This window comes from Palaemon carinicauda, chromosome 8, assembly GCF_036898095.1.
Source record: "Palaemon carinicauda isolate YSFRI2023 chromosome 8, ASM3689809v2, whole genome shotgun sequence".
In the NCBI taxonomy this organism is placed as follows: domain Eukaryota; kingdom Metazoa; phylum Arthropoda; class Malacostraca; order Decapoda; family Palaemonidae; genus Palaemon; species Palaemon carinicauda.
The window spans coordinates 154,781,294-154,800,612 of NC_090732.1; the positions used below are offsets into that span (position 1 = coordinate 154,781,294).

At 36.5% G+C, this 19,319-nt stretch overlaps 1 protein-coding gene across 1 annotated transcript in view; it reads right to left on the reverse strand.

Annotated features, from left to right (window-relative positions):
• Positions 1 to 19,319, reverse strand: part of LOC137645504 (huntingtin-like) — a 330,048-nt gene that overhangs the window by 33,539 nt on the left and 277,190 nt on the right. Inside the window, 4 exon segments of the mRNA XM_068378310.1 lie at positions 2,763 to 2,872; positions 12,629 to 12,819; positions 17,827 to 17,960; positions 19,141 to 19,264. Coding sequence (XP_068234411.1) covers positions 2,763 to 2,872; positions 12,629 to 12,819; positions 17,827 to 17,960; positions 19,141 to 19,264 — 559 coding nt within the window.

Below are 19,319 nucleotides of genomic sequence, written 5' to 3' on the forward strand. Positions count from 1 at the left end.
ATTTTCTGTTTGCACTTATTTCACTGAACTCGAAACTTTAAGTGGTTTGTACCTGAAACACGCAATTCTATCCTTCATTAAAAGTTAGTAATTGCGAAAACAGTATTACAATGTAACAGAAAAACATAATGAAAGATAAATAATTCAGTGGCTGGAAAAGAGACTAAACACTAGATCAAATAAACTACGTTTAAAATCTCTCACCGCATAAAGCCTGAGAACAAGAATAAAACTCTAGAAACGTTTACCTTCTTCCCCTAAAGAGACTAGGGAGAAGAGCAAAAACGATAACAACGTTACCCGCTTGAACGAAACGTTTATCCTCCTCTCTCTCCCTCCGTCTCTATCTCTCTCTCTCTCTCTCTCTCTCTTGGCTTAGCACCTGAGAGAAGAGCCCAATATATATATCGTTAAAACATATTATTGTTAAAGGAAAAAAACTGAAAGATTTCCCAAATAAAAAGTTCCTTTATTAGAATTAAAACCATTTAAGCAAAGAAAGAATGAACAAAACGCTAGAATCGGTTTACTCTTACTGCAACGTGACACCGTGATAGACTCTCTCTCTATCGTAACGATAGAGCGCAAGTTGAACGTTCTGACAAAACAAAACGTTAGTTCAACTTTGAAAACAGTACAAGACTATCAAAGAAATTCTTTCAAAAACATTAAAATAGCATAATATGTTAACAGGTAAAAACGAAATGACGGGCTCAATGTTAATTAACTTCGGTTCCAAGAAAAGACCGCCTACTATTAGGAAAGGTCGAATATAAACAAATTTTAATAAGTTTATAATAATTTAAGGAAGTTAATCAAAGAGGCCTATAAAAGGCGGAGAGATATAAAATAAATCTATAACTTTTGTTAAGCAAAATTAAGAGAGTCTATACTCTCTTCGACACCAACACTTCCGTCTAAGGGAAGGGTCGGCCATTTAAAAGAGAAAGAGAGTTCATACTCTCTTCGTACCAAAATTAAATAAAAAATTAAATCAAATTAATTCCAAAAACTTGCTAAGCTAATGATATAGCTTCCTGAATAGCGAAGGCTAAATTCTAGAACAAATACATCACCAAATCGTGAGCAATAACTCCAGAATCAACAGCGTATCCATGTAGGTCTAGCCGGAGGCATGACAGAGGAAAAATTGAGGTGGTGTTGACAAGAAGTACTGGAGTACCTGACCACAGATGGCGCTGTGGTGTTCACCCCCACCTGTATAGCGATCGCTGGCGTATCCCGACCGTAGATTTCTGTCGGCAACAGAGTTGACAGCTACATGATTATCGGGTAAGATTAATATTGAAAAATTGAAAAGCCATCCTAGGAGGCGAGAGACCCTGCTTCTGCACAACCACAGAAGATGAAGAGTTATAAAGCCAGTAGCATAGGCCTAGACTCCAGACTAATCCTCTCATCATCATCACCCATCATCATCACCGTTAATATTATTATTATTATTATCATCATAATTTTAGATACGTTGTTGTCTTTCTTTAGAATATGCACATAACACGTGTGACTGAATGTTTGACCTAATTACAGTATAGTCTTCCGTTCGTAAAGTAAAAGTAAGATAATAGAAAGGTAGAATTAATTGTATTTCTAATAGCAAAGATAACTCAGCACCTCACTTATTTATCTATACTGTATATCTATTTTTCCTCAAACTGAAAAAACTCATTGGAAGACTAGAATTATATAAGTAGTGTTGACAAAAGTTTAAACTATAACTTGTAATAATCTATTGCAAGTTTTGAAATCACAATCCTAACGAACGTTAGTTTTATACACAAAATGACATAAGCAAAAAATAAGCAATTTTAATATCACATCCCAAATGCTTAAATTGTTATCATTAGACTATAGCGCTCTGCTTAAACTGTTCTCCATCTAGACGCCCTCTTTCCCAGTTTGAATACTTCTATCCATAAAGAATGCTTAAAGACTACTCTCACGGCGTCACATTGACAAGGGATTCGTGCTACAGTAAAATATTAAATTTTGTTTTGAAGTATTATTTTAGCATGAAATGTTTTTTTTTTTTAACTATCTGACATTATTCAATGATAAAATTATCCTTAACAAGAGACTAACATTGTCTCATACATACACATTTTTACAAAGTAAAATATAAGATATAATACTAAGTGGCAACTTAATTAAAAAACAACTCTTGTCCGAAAAAAAAAAATTATCACCAATTTTGCTGCATACTGTACATCCAAAAGTGCTCAAGTCTGCTTTGCCAGAACTGCCTTAGCTTGTTCATTTTCATACAAATAAAGTTTTTGTAGACCTTGAAGAAGACACAAAACCACTTGAATTTATAGAAGAGGGACGGACAATGTGACAAATTATCAAAATAAAAAACTTTATCATTAAAATTTGGCTTATTTTTATGTATATTACCTGTGTGCCATATTGCTGACTAAAACATTCATTAGGATGTGGGAAAGTCATAATTTATAAATACCAGACTAAATAATTAAAATCTCAAAGATGAATAAACCTTCCTTTAAAATATCCCGCTAACATTCTACAATAAGGTATTCTAAGAGGAAGAGGTTTCACTCATCATTTAATTACCAACTTAGGATTTAACATAAAAGTATTTGACTAATGTAAAAGCAAGAAGCTTATAGTTTGTGTGATCATATAAGAATATAAGTAAGTTTTAATATACATTAAATATCACAGATGAAAATATTATATTGAAGTGTTACATACTTCTTGTAAAAGAAAATTAATGATCGTACCTGCGGTCGCAACCATGAAGAATATAGATAGTGAAGAAAATGAAGACATGAATGTACATCCAGCCCACAACTAGCAAGTTGTCGTTCTCGAACTTCAAATTCATAGCAACCTAAAAGTGAAAGTGATGATGGTATATAACTGCCATTGAAAAATGTTATTTTCATTAGTAAAATAAATTTTTGAATATACTTACCCGATAATCATGTAGCTGTCAACTCTGTTGCCCGACAGAATTCTATGGAGGGATACGCCAGCTATCACAATACTAGAAGGGGGTGTTCTTACCAGTGCCACCTGTGGCCAGGTACTCAAGTACTTCTTGTTGACACCTCCTCAATTATTCCTCGGTCCCACTGGTTCTCTATGGGGAGGAAGGGAGGGTCAATTAAATCATGATTATCGGGTAAGTATATTCAAAAATTTATTTTACTAATGAAAATAACATTTTTCAATATTAAACTTACCCGATAATCATGTAGCTGATTCACACCCAGGGGGGTGGGTGAAAACCAGTGTACAAGATTAAAGGATAGCTAAGTATCCCATATTTCATATAACAGTTATCTCAAATAACAATGAAATAATAAGTACCTGGTAAGGAAGTCGAATTGAACCGTTACTCTGTCTCTTTTTTAAGTTCGTCTTCCTTACTGAGCGCAGCGTTCCTCTTGGAGGCTGAATCAACCCAAAGGTGCTAAAGTATACAGGGCTGCAACCCATACTAAAGGACCTCATCACAACCTTTAACCTCGGCGCTTCTCAAGAAAGAATTGACCACCCGCCAAATCAACAAGGATGTGGAAGGCTTCTTAGCCGACCGAACAACCCATAAAAAGTATTCAAGAGAAAGGTTAAAAAGTTATGGAATTATGGGAATGTAGTGGCTGAGCCCTCGCCTACTACTGCATTCGTTGCTACGAATGGACCCAGGGTGTAGCAGTACTCGTAAAGAGACTGGACATCTTTGAGATAGAATGATGCGAACACTGACTTGCTTCTCCAATAGGTTGCATCCATAACACTCTGCAGAGAACGGTTCTGTTTGAAGGCCACTGAAGTAGCCACAGCTCTCACTTCATGTGTCCTTACCTTCAGCAAAGCAAGGTCTTCTTCCTTCAGATGAGAATTTGCTTCTCTAATCAGAAGCCTGATGTAGTAAGAAACTGAGTTCTTAGACATTGGTAGAGAAGGCTTCTTGATAGCACACCATAAGGCTTCTGATTGTCCTCGTAATGGTTTTGACCTTCTTAAATAGTACTTAAGAGCTCTAACAGGGCAAAGTACTCTCTCTAGTTCGTTCCTCACCATGTTGGACAGGCTTGGGATCTCGAACGACTTAGGGCAAGGACGGGAAGGAAGCTCGTTTTAGCCAAAAAAACCGAGCCGCAAGGAACATGTAGCCGTTTCAGATGTGAAACCTATGTTCCTGCTGAAGGCGTGGATCTCACTTACTCTTTTACCTGTTGCTAAGCACACGAGGAAAAGAGTTTCTAATGTGAGGTCCTTAAAAGAGGCTGATTGGAACGGTTCAAATCCTGATGACATTAGGAACCTTAGGACCACTTCTAGATTCCAGCCTGGAGTGGACAACCGACGTTCCTTTGAGGTCTCAAAAGACCTAAGGAGGTCCTGTAGATCTTTGTTGGAGGAAAGATCCAAGCCTCTGTGGCGGAAAACCGCTGCCAACATACTTCTGTAACCCTTGATCGTAGGAGCTGATAGGGATTTTACGTTCCTTAGATGTAACAGGAAGTCAGCAATCTGGGTTACAGTGGTACTGGTTGAGGAAAACTGCATTGGCCTTGCACCAGCTTCGGAAGACTTCCCATTAAGACTGATAGACTCTGAGAGTGGATGTCGTCCTTGCTCTGGCAATCGTTCTGGTTGCCTCCTTCGAAAAGCCTCTAGTTCTTGAGAGACTTTCGATAGTCTGAAGGCAGTCAGACGAAGAGCGTGGAGGTTTGGGTGTACCTTCTTTACGTGAGGTTGACGCAGAAGGTCCACTCTAGGAGGAAGAGTCCTGGGAACGTCGACCAGCCATTGCAGTACCTCGGTGAACCCTTCTCTCGCGGGTCAGAGGGGAGCAACCAACTTCAACCGTGTCCCTTTGTGAGAGGCGAACTTCTGAAGTACCCTGTTGACAATCTTGAACGGCGGGAATGCATACAGGTTGAGATGGGACCAATCCAGCAGAAAGGCATCCACACGAACTGCTGCTGGGTCTGGAATCGGAGAACAATACAAGAGGAGCTTCTTGGTCATCGAGGTAGCGAATAGAACTATGGTTGGCAGACCCCACAGGGCCCAAAGTCTGCTGCAAACATTCTTGTGAAGGGTCCACTCTGTGGGGAAGACCTGACCCTTACGGCTGAGGCGATCTGCCATGACATTCATATCGCCCTGAATGAGCCTCGTTACCAGCGTGAGCTTCCGATCTTTGACCAAATGAGGAGGTCCCTTGCGATCTTGAACAACTTCCTCGAATGAGTCCCTCTCTGCTTGGAGATGTAAGCCAAGGCTGTGGTGTAGTCGGAGTTCACCTCCACCACCTTGTTAAGCTGGAGGGACTTGAAGTTTATCAAGGCCAGATGAACTGCCAACAACTCCTTGCAATAGATGTGAAGTGTCCTTTGCTCCTGATTCCATGTTCCCGAGCATTCCTGTCCGTCCAGTGTCGCACCCCAGCCCGTGTCCGATGTGTCCGAGAAGAGACGGTGGTCGGGGGTCTGAACAGCCAAAGGTAGACCTTCCTTGAGAAGAATGCTGTTCTTCCACCACGTTAGAGTAGACCTCATCTCTTCGGAAACAGGAACTGAGCCCGTCTCTAGCGTCATGTCCTTTATCCAGTGAGCAGCTAGATGATACTGAAGGGGGCGGAGGTGGAGTCTCCCTAACTCGATGAACAGGGCCAGCGATGAAAGTGTCCCTGTTAGACTCATCCCCTGCCTGACTAAGCATCGGTTCCTTCTCAGCATGCTCTGGATGCATTCTAGGGCTTGGAAGATCCTTGGGGCCGACGGACAAGTCCGAAAAGCTCGACTCTGAAGATCCATACCCAAGGAAACAATGGTCTGGGATGGAACGAGCTGAGACTCCTCAAAATTGACCAGGAGGCCCAGTTCCTTGGTCAGATCCATAGTCCATTTGAAAATCTCCAGACAGCGACGACTTGTGGGAGCTCTTAAAAGCCAGTCGTCTGACGGAGCCGGACACAAGATCATGATACTGCTGCACAGTCTGTAAACTGACAATCATGGGCAAGCGAGGAAGTACAGTGACAACCCGAATCTGTCTAGACTATCTGGGTCGTACAGACAACTCCTTAACGGGTTGCTGAGGTTGCCGCACTGCGTCACAACAAGTCCCTTCTGTTGGTTGTTGAACGTCTTCCCCGTGACACATTGACTTCGTAAACAAAAATCCTCTAACAAGGACTAAGCTTGGACTGCATGTCATGCAACACAGCTCAAGGTCTATGGGAGCAGGTGTGGTAACAGACGGGATTAGCGGCTGAAGTGGAACCATTACCTTCCCTGTAAGCATGTTATGCTTAAATAAAAGTCCATAAGAGGTTATGCAGCTAAAGGCTCCCTCCAAATGACAGAGTCCTCAAGGGAATATCAGAAGGAGGGAGAAAAGAACTTTCTCATCTACAGGGACCTTATCCTAGAAAAGCTAAGTTCTCTGAGTGAGGGTTCACTGGTGCAAACGCAGCAGACTAGAAGGCAACGTTATGAAACTGCTTGACAGTCTAGTGAGTTGGCAACAACCCAAGATATGTTGAGAAGCATGCGGTAAGGTATGCAGAGCATGATGAATGCAGAGTATGCTGTATGCAGAGCATGCTGTATGTAGAGCATGTGTTGTATGCAGAGCATGCTGAATGCAGAGCATGCTGAATGCTGAGCATGTAGTAAGCAGAGCCTGCTGTAAGCAGAGCCTGCTGTAAGGAAAGCAGAGCGTGTGCATGGCGTTTAACATTCCTCAGAAATTCCATGACCAGTGCTAGAGTGCTTTATGCATGCTTGCATGGGGTTTAAAAAATCAACATAATGTTTACCTTACATTCATAACTCATGATTCATATTTTTGCCATGGTTTGAAAATGGAGGTAAGGTATGCTGAACAGCAGAGTCAGAACGAGCTGGAACAACAACAGTGGAAGGTGCAGAAAGTTCCTGTTCCTGTGGAGCGTGAAGAGACCGAGGTTGCGCAGAACAAGGTAAAGTTCCCGCAAGCAGAGGTGTCTGAGGCGCAGGATCAGGGTGCACGGGTTGAGCTCGGTGCAGCAGCTGAGGAGACTGACTCACAGGTGGAAGAGGTTGTACCTCCACCGAGAGTTGCACCACCGGAGGAGCAGCCAGGGGAGGAGGAGGAAGAGTGGAATAATCCTCCTGATCCCAAACCGAAAGTTGCCTTAAAGAAGGCTGAGGCTGAACAACACTGGGAACAGCGAACACAGAAAGAGGTTCAACATCGTACGCCTGGCAGATGGTGCTGTAACTGGGTGCAGCGAGTGCAGGCGGGTTGAGCACAGGCTGAACGGGTGCAGGGGAGGTGCAACACTCTCAGCCCGACACTCACACAACAGGTCCGAAAGCTGTGCTTGCCTGGACTGTAGTAGAGTCCACAACATCGTACGCCTGGCAGATGGTGTTGTGACTAGGTGCAGCGAGTGCAGGCGGGTGCAGCACAGGCTGAACGGGTGCAGCCGGTTGGTGCACCACCGGTGCAGGCGGGTGCAGCACAGGCTGAACGGGTGCAGGCGGTTGGTGCACCACCGGTGCAGGAGGAGGAGGAGGTGCAACACTCTCAGCACGACACTCACGCATCAGGTCCGAAAGCTGTGCTTGCATGGACTGTAGTAGAGTCCACAACATCGTACGCCTGGCAGGTGGTACTGCGATCAGGCGGAGCGAGCATAGGGGGGGGGGAGTGTAGGCGCACTCTCAGCCCGACAAACTGATGACTGAGGAGAGTCAGAGCTAACCCAATGACTGCATCCGGGTTGTTGAACTTTACTTCGTACGTCTGGCATAGGTCTGGACTTTACGTTTAAGAGGTCTTGAGACCTGAGACCAGCGTAACTCTGCCTTTATTTTCTCCTCTAAATCTCTTCTGCAGACGAGCAAAATAAGGGCTCAATCGTCTGCGGGTGGGAGTGACGGTCTCGGTAAGACACGCCCACAACCACCGAGGATACTTCTGTGCGCCGATCAAGGCCTGCCGAACCCTTTTGCCCTTCGACATTGCTTCTCCCCTGGGCTTGGGAGCTTGCAAGAGGTCCCGGACTGGGAGAACGACTGGCGCGCACAAAAGTACCCTCAAGCATAACACTGACATACTTTGCACTAATCACTTATCACTTTGATTTCTGTTTGCACTTATTTCACTGAACTCGAAACTTTAAGTGGTTTGTACCTGAAACACGCAATTCTATCCTTCTCAAAAGTTAGTAATTGCGAAAACAGAATTACAATGTAACAGAAAAATCTAATGAAAGAAAATTCAGTGGCTGGAAAGAGACTAAACACTAGATCACTCTAGAAACGTTTAGTTTCTTCCCCTAAAGAGACTAGGGATAAGAGCAAAACGATAACGACGTTACTCGTACGCCTGGCAGGCTTGAGGGAAACGTTTATCCTCTTTCTCCCTCCGTCTCTATCTCTCTCTCTCTCTCTCTCTCTCTCTTGACTTAGAACCTGAGAGAAGAGCCCAATCATATATATCGTTAAAACATATTATTGTTAAAGGAAAAAACTGAAATATTTCCCAAAAAGAAAAGTTCCTTATTAGGATCAAAACCATTAAGTTAAGAAAGAATGAACAAAACGCTAGACACGGTTACTCTTACTGCAATGTGAAACCGTGAACATTCTTTCTCTATCGTAACGATAGAGTGCAAGTTGAAACGTTCTGAACGTCAACAACTGCCGAGACAAACAAAACGTTAGTTCAACTTTGAAAAAGTACGAGACTATCAAAGAAATTCTTTCAAACTCTGTGGCGGAAATAGCATAATATGTTAACAGGTAAAACCGAAATGACGGGCTCACGATAATTAACTTCGGTACCAAGAAAAGACCGCCTACTATTAGGAAGGTCGAATATAAACAAATATAAAAATTAATTTTAATAAGTTTATAATAAAAGGAAGTTAATCGAAGAGGCCTATAAGAGGCGGAGAGATATAAAATAAATCTATAACTTTTGTTAAGCAAAATTAAGAAAGAGAGTCTATACTCTCTTAGACACCAACACTTCCGTCTAAGGGAAGGGTCGGCCATTGAAAGGTGAACGAGAGTTCATACTCTCTTCGTCACCAAAATTAATCAAATTAATTCCAAAAGCTAACTAAGCTAAAATAGAAGTTTCCAGTAAAGCGACAGCCGAAATCAAAGAGAAATACTTCACCAAAGTAGTGAAAATACTCCAAGAACATAAGCGTATCCCAGAACGTCTTGTCAGAAGCACGACAGAGGAATAATTGAGGAGGTGTCAACAAGAAGTACTTGAGTACCTGGCCACAGGTGGCACTGGTAAGAACACCCCCTTCTAGTATTGTGATAGCTGGCGTATCCCTCCATAGAATTCTGTCGGGCAACAGAGTTGACAGCTACATGATTATCGGGTAAGTTTAATATTGAAAACTACAATTTTCTATACTGTATATTCTAACATAAAACATTTTATTAAACCATTATATAAACTACTGTATTACTTCGACTAAAAACTCAAGAATAATAGAAGATAATGATAAAAACCAAAATAGAAATCCTTCAAACACAGTTTACATGGCAGTAACAGAATTCTAATGATAAAATTTATTCCCAAAAAGCTCAGTTTAATAGACTTTTACCGGTCATATTACCTCCTTTTCTGATCTTCAATAAACACAAACACTTATCACGGGGAAAAAGCATTCTAGTGTTAAGTGGTGCTTCATTATCTTTGTCTCTTCAGTTTCGACATTATCACTATGGGTATGTATGAGAACATCAGGTAAGTATAGAAACAAGAGCTTTTTTTTATTAAAATTCTGTTTATTTCTATGAACTTCCCCTGATGGTCACATTGCTGACTGCCGCACTCTACAGGAGGTTGGACGCCAGTGAAGTGGTGATTGGATAAATTTAATTAAAGGTAATATACCACGGTCAAGATTTACTAGCCTGGTCTATATTGCTTTTAATAAACAGTTTTAAAATACAGGACTAAAGATTGTTCAACAAAGCAATTAAAAAATAAATGGACTGTAGCTAGTCTAATTGATACCTTGATTAATACCAAATCAATCATTAAAACCCCACATACTGTACTTGTAAATAGGGGAGTTAAAAACCAAGTGAACTTCTAAATTAATTAGACCACAGCATTGACACCACTATATAACATAGAACTTAGCAATTTACATTAGAAAATCATGATTCTTCAAGATAAGGTACAGTAAAAACCTACTTGGTATACCAATGAGCTGCTACTAAAACTAGGTTTCTAGAAAAACTAAGGGAAATAGATGGCCTACTCAAATCATATATCTTCACCTTCAAGCCTATTATTAGTTTTAATCCAACTCTTTGTGAGCTACTGTAACCAAACTTCGAATTATGAATATATACTTCTTGGTCATAAGGAGACTAGGGACTTTAATACCACAAAACACAACAGGAACACTACCTTTAATTAATAACTGATATGTCCAAATAATACTTAATGGCTCTTAAAGGACAAATAAACCTATTTCTGCTGAAATACTTCAGCCAATTTCAGAAAAGGTATGTTAAAAAATCTAGTCAAATTCTTACCTTTAAAATAAATCTTTGGCCCTGAAGAAGAAAAAAAGGCGGTGGGGGTTTAACCAAAAGGACTTCAAGAGAAATATTTTAACTGTTCAAAATTCGGAAACAATGCATAAAATAAGTAGATACTCTATCAAAAACTAATTGAATGAAATATAAGCATGGATATATATATAAAACCTTTTAAATACTGTAAAACCATAACCAAATATTAGAGAAATGTCACTATTGTAGGCCTTACAATACTGAATGATATAATACAACCACTATAATACCTGTATGAGAAAGATCTAATCCCTGAGGCTTGAGCACTGAATTAAGCATGGGTTGACATTTTTTAATGGCTGAATTTGAAAATATCTTAGCATAGAAAACTAAAAAAATCCAAGGTAGGCCTAGTCCCTGACAGAACTGACCTTTGCACCAATCAAAATAAACATTCAATTGTCTTTGAAAGGGGATATACGAGTAGAATGTCTTAAGTTCCTACGATAGACAGTCTAAAGGGTTTAAAAAAACCCTTGTTTCTGAGGATATGGTTTATAGACTCCATTCGACCAGATGCAGCATGGTTGGATTTGTGCAAATCACCTTTGAGAGAGGTTGTGGTCATGCATATTAACTTTGTATATGGCAAACCTTTTCAGACATTCTGTCAACACGTGCCACAGATCAGTAAACTATTCCTTCTGTGGCTGGAAAGAGGTATTAATATTATCCTGCTGTTTACAGAAATCCTGAACTTGTTAAACACCTACTGAACTATGGAAAGCTATTGGAATAATTATATGTAAAGCATTATTATTTCACAAGCAGAGTACCAAATTATCTAGCTAACATTTTGGCATACAAGGTTTAAGTAAAGCATTGCAAGTATTTATGTTATTAAGAGGAGAGATATAGGGATCCAGGTTACTGTCTTGGTTTATGCCCAGCAAATTCTAGATTACAAAAATCAGGTAGAAAAGTGGGAAACCAATGTTATATCTGTTGAAGGGCAAAGTAAATACAGAATGGAGGCCCTCTGATAATAAATTGGATTTGGTAGATACCTTGTATCACTAAACTACTGAAAAATGCATTAACACCTCTAATTATCACTCGAGTTAGGTAGGGACTGAAAAGGATAGGTTAAGCCTGAAATAATACTCTGAATCGAGAATTAAATTAATTTCTGAGCTACCACAAAGGAAGTTACTGGTCTTGAAATCCTAATAAAACAAAAGCTAATACAAAATTTCAAGAAAAGCCAACTAAAGGAGTGATTAATATATATCTAGATTCTGACTAGTCACTTCAAAGAAAAGATGTGTCAAAACGAGAGAGAGAGAGAGAGAGAGAGAGAGAGAGAGAGAGAGAGAGAGAGAGAGAGAGAGAGAGAGAGAGAGAGAGAGAGAGAGAGAATTAGAACACATGCGTAAACAGGTCATGAACAAACGAATCATCAGGCGAAGAGCCACCTAAACCTAATAGCCAACAGTAATGCAATTAGAGGAGGTACCACATTTCAATTGGAGCATGAAGTTCAGAGGGTGGGGCTACTACAAACTTAGCTCAGAATTGTCACAGTGCTCAATGGGGACGAGTTAAGTACACTGGTAACAATCATACAGATGTGATGAGAACTACTCTTCTTGACACTGGCTAGATCAACAAAGAACTTGCAAATATGCCCTACTTCCCATAGTTTTTTTTCTCTTAAGTAGGTATTAGTGGAGGTAATGTATTGAGTAGTTTTGTTTTCTTGTGTTTTACCCCAAAAAATAGTAAACAAAGAGTTAGATGGGAGACTACCAAAATGTAGCCCCACTTTCTGCTAGAATGCTCATACTTTTATTAAGTGGATGTTTTTATTGAAGGGAAAAAAGGGGGAAAATTTTCAAGGTCAATTAAGCCGAGCTTCTGGAGAAGCAGCAATATGAAGACCAGGGGAGGTTTATAGAAATAATTTTAGAAGAGTTATTAGTGTCATTGTTTCCATTTACTATTCACAACATAAATTAAAATATTTCCATAAATCAAGTATTCCCACACATACTTTTGAAAAAACTTAAGCAATATCAAACCTGTGTGCAGAATGGTTTCTGGTGATTCTGGGGGCTCTGCATGACTATTGAGGGCCGTCACAAGGTATTCTACAGAGACTTGGCTAAGCTGGTATGATGGAGCTTGTCTTGACCCTCCTCTGATGAGATGCTGTACTTCTCTCAATTTTTCATGAAGTCGAGACATAATCTCCTGTAGCTTTCTTCCACATCTTTTTCAGAAAGTGCAAAGTCAATCAAATCAAATTTTTAAAAATCAAATTTACTGATATCATATACTTAGGTCTATGAAGTTCTTTGTACAAATAAATTCTACATCAATTAACAAATAGCTATATTATATTGATAAAATCATTTAATAGCCATTCATACCAATCTGGATTGAACTTTCTATCAAAATGAAAAAGCCTAGTACCTCAAAATAATTAACCAGATGCTTAGCTTTCATAAGAAAGATATTTAACTTTCTAAACATTGTTAATTTAAAGCAGACTAACACCCTTTAAATGCAAGATCAGTTTAAAGAAAAAGTTTCAAGAATTTTTTTGCCAACGAGGAAGAAATTTATGTCCCATCTCCATGTTAAAATACTTTAAAAAAGTGAATATTTTACTTGGTTCACATTCAGTAACAAACATTGGAACAGTGCATCTTTTGAATGCTTCCATCTTTAAAGTATTCTAGCATTTTTATGGACTTTGGCAATATACAAAATTTTATTTCCCTTTGTTTTTATAGTCTTTACTAGCATCATGCTTGTTGGATTTAATTATAACTTAGAACACTCGACCTTGTCCGAAAAATTTTGTTCAAGAAGCTCTAATCATTTTTCAGTAAATGCTAAGAATATCTGAAAAAAATTTATTTGCAATAACTTTACTAAGAACAAACAATGGATTTTTTTTGTTTATATAAAAAGGTGGAAAATATTTAAATTACTGTAAATTAGACACTTCATATATCTTACATTTCTTTAATAAGCCTTCTTTTAATTATCAATGAACCTAAATAATTATTGATATATAATTTTCATATAAATTTTAAAAGTACTATTTTCATTAAAAATGTTTCATCATTATCACAGTTTTACCACGAGTGATTGTGCAAGTGTTACATTAGCAAAGAGAAACAAAACATTGAACCATAAGTTGCCAGTTTGGGATTTCCATGAGGAATTTTTATTTCATCTTATTGATTTGATAAAAAGTTAAATCTGCTGTTTTTATTTAACAAAGGACTTGAAAGTGTTCTACATGTTTATTTGAATAAAAGCATAATTACTGAAATTTCACATCTTGTAAAGTTGGGGTAAACATTCTTCCTAGTTCTGTCTCCCCCGCTAAGTAAGATTGATGTAACACAGATGATACAAGAACAGTAACTCAATCATCTGTCAATAGGCAAGTACAACTACTCTTATGCAGTTCTTATGGCCAATAACAATCGAATGCAACGTTCTCTAGCATTGCATAATCCTATCATAAATATGCATAAAACCGTCTCGAAAGTGAATATAGCTCCACAACTGAATACATATAAAACAACTGTTTATCGATGAATAGAGGGAAAATGATTGTAGCTATGTGAAACAAAAATAGCGACATGGGCGATTGACCAACACTAGCAAGGAGCAACATGAATTGATAGTTGAATTTACTCGTACTCCTCCATTATCTAATAGTGTACAACAGTATTAAGAAGGAGCTAGGCCAGTGATTCTCAACTTGAGGTCTGCAGACCTCTGGGGGATGCAATTTTGGGAAAAGGTAATTTTTGTAACAAAAAAATCCTGCTCCTCGGATGAACGAGGCAGTCTTCACTTTTGGCGCCAATGGAACACTAAGTAAGATTTGAACAACAATTGTTTGATAATTTTCATTACAAGTGCATTACAAAAAATGGTTACAACACTGCATCATGAAAATAGACCTAACCTCAGGGAGGACACAACCAAACATTATATATATATATATATATATATATATATATATATATATATATATATATATATATATATATATATATATATATATACTGTATATATATATATATATATATATATATATATATATATATATATATATATATATATATATATATATATATATATATATATATATATATATATATATATATATATATATATATATATATATCATCTCCTACACCTAAACGCAAAGGGCCTCAGTTAGATTTTGCCAGTCGTCTCTATCTTGAACTTACTTTTAAATCAATACTTCGCCATTCATCATCTCCTCCTTCACACTTCATTGTCCTCAGCCATGTAGGTCTGGGTCTTCCAACTCTTTTAGTGCCTTGTGGAAACCAGTTGAAAGTTTGGTGAACTAATCTCTCTTGGGGAGTGCAAAGAGCCTGCCCAAACCATCTCCATCTGCCCCTCACCATGATCTCATCCACATATGGCACTTAAGTAATCTCTCTTATAATTTCATTTTTAATCCTGTCCAGCCATTTAACTCCCAATACTCTTCTGAGGGCTTTGGTCTCAAATTTACAAAATCTGTAGGATAATGCTTCATTGTCATATCACGACTCATATCCATACAATAATTCCAATCTCACTAAACTGATATATATAGCATGATTTTTATGTTTCAGGCAATTCTATTTCCAAATTTTACTTAACCTAGCCATTGTCTGATTTTCTTTTTTCAATCTTTCATTAAATTCAAATTCTAAAGACCCTGTATTAGAGATCATAGTTCCTAAATATCTAAATGTTTCCCCCCTCATTAATCCTTTCTCCTTCCAATGACATTTCATCTTCCATTGCATATTTCATTCTCATCCTCTCAGTATTTCTTATATTTATCTTGAGCCTCCCCCCCCCCGTGATATTTCATACATTCTGGTAGGCAAGCTTTGCAAGTCTTGTGGTGTTAGGCTAATAAGGACAGCATCATCAGCATACACTACATCATTTAATTTCCTGTTACCAATCCAGTCCAATCCTTCTCCACCAAACTCAAATGCTCTATGCATATATATATATATATATATATATATATATATATATATATATATATATATATATATATATATATATATATATATATATTCTTCTTTCCTACTGCTATCTCTACATAGAAGGGTCAGTTCATAATTTGGCAGAGGGCTTTTATGACCACATGCCCTTACAGTATCAACCACAGTTGATATATATGAATAAATAAATATATATAATCTCTCTCTCTCTCTCTCTCTCTCTCTCTCTCTCTCTCTCTCTCTCTCTCTCTCTCTCTCTCTCTCTCTCTCTCTCTCTCTCTCTCTCTCTCTCTCTCTATATATATATATATATATATATATATATATATATATATATATATATATATATATATACTGTATATATATATATATATATATATATATATATATATATATATATATATATATATATATATATATATATATATATATATATATATATACTATATATATATATATATATATATATATATATATATATATATATATATATATATATATATATAATTATAAATAGGCTTAATTAAAGAAAACTAATTATATGTAGGTCTAACTTGGTTATATATATATATATATATATATATATATATATATATATATATATATATATATATATATATATATATAATTATAAATAAGCTTAATTAAAGAAAACTAATTATATGTAGGTCTAACTTGGTTTTATATATATATATATATATATATATATATATATATATATATATATATATATATATATATATATATATATATATATATATATATATATATATATACATAACTTGGATTTTATTACACCAACGTGTCTTATTTGTTTCATTATTCGGTTGCTAAACTTTTTTTTTTTATTAAAAGAATCCTAACAATTTTCAATGTAATGCTATAACAGTATGTAGAAAAATATTTTATAAATTACATCAGGCTAATGCTTATGCAGTCTTTTCTGCTACTATCCAATGTTGAACGCTCGTAACACATTCAGACGGGGAAATTATTTTTTTTTCTTTTGATAAACAATTATTGAACTAACGCTGACCATTCTTTTGGGAAATACCTTCTGTGATTCTACAGTAAATGACTGATACTTATTATCACATAAAGAAGATGACAATAATTGGAATAAAATATACTAACTGGCAACTCCACAAGAATTTCTAAAGAAGTGCAAAATTTTTTTTTGAAATTTGTAACTTTAGATTTGACGCTTATAGTACCCGACATATAACAATACCCTGTTTGAAAATAAAATTTCTAATACAACCAACATAAAAATCAAAACCTCAATATGCTGTATTGACAACATATCTTATGAAGATTAACTGAAAATGGAGCTATGAGAAACTAAGAAAGATTTTAAAATAAAAAAATGTAACTAGACATGATGTTTCACCATTCGATATTCGTAGCTATTCGGGCACCGAGTTCATATTTAATGCTTATATTGCCCTATGAGCTTAACGCTTACCTCTATGAGGTTAACGCTTACAGTATACAGTATATGGCACACTGTAGACTGTAATAGAAGTTCGTTATAGCTCATCTTTGCCCTTTCTTCCTTTCTTTCTGATTCTAACTTTCCAACCATTCCCTTCCTCCAATTTTCAATACTCAATAACGAATAATTCAGGGAAGCCTACTGGTCTAAAAACTTGATTGGGTAAACTTATTAAACTTATATAAAAACCACTTCAATGATTCAGCTTTTGTAACAGACTGACATTAAAAATAATTAAAGAGATATTAATCATAAAGCTACTGTACATGATTAACACTCAAGTGTTTTGAAAGTTTATTTCAGGACCTGCAAATTTTATTTTTTCAGTGTCATGCAGGCTACAGTAATGTGACATCAAGAATTAACAGTGCACAACATTGAAAAACACACTTATTCCCAAGTGTAAAATGCAACCCTCATTTCAATTCATATTACAGTAATTACGCTCAGAAATTTCTTGAATGTACAATTTATATCTAACTAGATGCACAGATTATGAAAACTGTACTATATTATTAAAATAGTTCAGCAAAATGCTAGTGTTATAGAATGTTTATTTTTTTAGTTGTTTTATAATATACAGTAGTCACTATACGGAAGCATTTACATTTATTGTGAAATATTTCTAACTTTTCTGATATACACTATGATCACCTATTCAATGCAATATAATTTAAAACTCATGAAATTGTTGAGTATTATATTATTATGCACTTACTTAGAAGTAAGATAAGGTGGTGGTTTGTCTCTTGGAATGCAAAGCAAATGTCCACTGTGAGGATTCCCTGGCATTGGCAGTAGAAGAGTCTGGATCAACAGTGCAGTAATTCCTCGAACAGCAAGTGATAGACTCTGCAATGAAAACCGCTAGAAATGAAACATGGTAGATGTTTTTTATTAAGGAGACGTGTATCTTGTAGCAGACAAGGTGTTCATATTTGGACACCAAAATGCATTATGACTTTTACTAATCATCACAAGTTAATAATACCATCAACAATTCTGCACCACATTCATGACTAATTTTCTTGAGCCGTGATAAAGGAATTGGAAATTTTGTGAATTCTCTTATTACTCTAACCATAAAAGTATCATAAAGAAATGCCAGTGAAAGTCTCTTATACTTAAACTTTCATCGCCATTTAATGTGCAATCACTCTTTGTAATTGTGGATGCACCTTTCCTAAAAAGACATAAAAGTATTGAGTTCTGTAACACCAAATACAGCACAGCATACTGCAACTCAATGGATGTTATAAATGTGTCTTCTCCAAAGAAGAGGTTAATGGAAGACAGCAGTTTGGCAGTCATCTTTCATTTTACATTAAAAACCCTTATCACACACCAGTTTAGATACTATTTTGACATATTTTTTTCATAATTGTTACTTGAACATCTATTTTTTAACTCGAATTGCTGCCCTAAACACGCAACACACATGAAATGAAGACCTTCATCCTTGAACATCAACTTATCTAAACATATAGTACACAAATGTATCTTAAAACTGAAAATCATTTGAGAGAAAATGTTCCATTGTGTCACTGTAAACAAAATGAAGTGCATGAAAGCAAAACCATGCCTTTGTAAGTTGCCACACATCATGTATGTTATTTTACAGTACAACCAACATAACTATTATATCAATTGCAATACAGAAATTAAATTTTACTCTTAATGCTGGGAATTATATTCGAATTTCTTCTTAATCGTATATTATACCACTTAGTTATACAGTATATGGATTACTTTCAATCACAAAAGTTTTTCTATATATTGAGAAACTTAATGATACTGAAACTTGATAAAAAAGTATAATAAAGTTTTCTAGAGTGTTACACTTAACTGTGAAACAATATATTCAAAATATCATTAAAAACACCATAATAATCAATCAAATAGCAATATATAAAAAAAATAAAGGTGACTTCTCAGACAGTGAGATAAGACACAATTCTACTACACTACTCATAGTAACATTTTTTCACAACCACAAAGGTTACAAAAACTGCATATAATTCAAACAGCTTACCAAATTGACAAATGGAAGTTCAGCAGATGGAGTGTTTTCATTTGGAGTAGCATTTAAAACAGATAAAAGAGCCATCCACGTTTCTTCAAACTGCTGTCGACCAATCCAGCCAAACAGCTCCATCCTGAGAAAGTAGGTTATACAATTACTTCAGTATAAGGTGTACACTCATATAGTGG